Source organism: Rhagoletis pomonella, unplaced genomic scaffold (assembly GCF_013731165.1).
Source record: "Rhagoletis pomonella isolate Grant_MI unplaced genomic scaffold, Rhpom_1.0 Rhpom_scaffold_03191, whole genome shotgun sequence".
In the NCBI taxonomy this organism is placed as follows: Eukaryota; Metazoa; Arthropoda; class Insecta; order Diptera; family Tephritidae; genus Rhagoletis; species Rhagoletis pomonella.
The window spans coordinates 20589-22020 of NW_023461744.1; the positions used below are offsets into that span (position 1 = coordinate 20589).

The 1432-nt window shown below is 45.5% G+C and overlaps 1 protein-coding gene across 1 annotated transcript; it reads right to left on the reverse strand.

The window, feature by feature from the left end:
* Positions 1-271: 271 nt before the first annotated feature.
* Positions 272-1204, reverse strand: LOC118754014. Its single transcript, XM_036488886.1, has one exon. It carries the CDS (start codon positions 1202-1204, stop codon positions 272-274), a length of 933 nt encoding a protein of 310 aa, XP_036344779.1.
* Between the last annotated feature and the right edge of the window lie 228 nt (positions 1205-1432).

The window sequence follows — 1432 nt, forward strand, 5'->3', positions numbered from 1 at the left end:
GAAAAGGTGGAAAACATATATTTAATACTTGCGCCGGGTATTTAATGTTCGGCTCCGCCCGAACTTAGACTTTCTTACTTGTTTAAATTCAGTTGATTAAACAGCCATCGTCATCACAATCGTCAGAAACTAGTAGCCAAATTTTTGCTCGCTGTTTGCTATGCAAAAGAACAGTAACGCACATCAATGGAACATACACTTATTATTATTATTATTATGAGCCTTGAGCACTGTGACCTCTAGGGTGGTCTATTGTGCGTGGCCCTTTACCCTATATATGAAGGCTTTTAATATAAGCTAGCACTTCGGTGGGCTTTTTGTTCCATATTTCGAATGGATTAAGTGTTGTACCACCTAGGTGAGCGAGTCTGCGTCTAGCGAGAGCAACACATTCACAAAGGATGTGTTCTGGCGTTTCTTCGTCCATCTCACAGAAGCGACAGACGCTCGTGTCTGAAAGATTCATTTTACTGAGGTGATAACGCAGGGAACAATGTCCCGTGAAGTACCCGGTGAGAGTTCGAAGGTCCTCCCTGCCTAGATTTATGAGCTTTTTTGAAGCTTCTTGTGATGGACAGATGAACCGCTTAGCTTGTCTTTGCCCCGGACATTCATTCCAGTGCATTTCGAATTTTTTGTCGACCCACTTGTTTATGACCTCCCTTAAGTGGGCTTTGGTGAGCCCGCAGTAGGGTTCCGGGCCATGGAATAGTGTGGTAGCTCCGTGTTTTGCTAGGCGGTCCGCCTGTTCATTGCCGTCATGGCCCTCGTGCCCCGGCACCCAGCCCAGTAATACTGTAATACTTCCAAGACCGTTTAGGTTGTTGAGGCAGTCGTACACTAGTTTGGATGTTATTATGTGGGACCTCAGTGCTAGCAAGGCAACCTGACTGTCCGACTTAATGCAGATGTTTTTAGAGGATGTGCCTCTTTTGAGGCATTCTCTGCCACAGATATCGATCGCATGAATCTCTGCTTGGAAAATGGTGGGGTAGCTGTCCATTGGTATCGATCTTTTAAAATTCGGCCCAAATATAGCAGCTCCAGTTTTTCCATCTTCAAGTTTTGATCCGTCAGTGTACCAAACTTCAGCTCCGGGTTTGGTGTAGGGGTTTCCTGTGCTCCAGGATGCTCGGTCCGCAATAGATACCTTTAAATTCCTAGAAATTACTAGTATCGGAGCTACTGAGTCCCTCATATGCATTATGGGGTCATTTGTGAATTAAATAAGGACCTTCATATGACCTGTCATGTTTCCGGTTTTTAACTCGGAAGTGTTTAGGATTCTCAGTGCCGAGAGACTGGCCTCCCTCTCTATTAGAATTGGGAAGGGCGGTATGCCTACAAGAGCACTAAGTGCATCAGCAGGACAGGTCCGCATAGCCCCTGTTATACCAATGCACACCATTCGGTGTAGTTTGCTTAGTTTTGC

Coding starts and splice junctions, on each gene's coding strand:
- LOC118754014 (XM_036488886.1), bottom strand. CDS start 1,204: ATGCATATGAGGGACTCAGTAGCTCCGATACTAGTAATTTCTAGGAAT.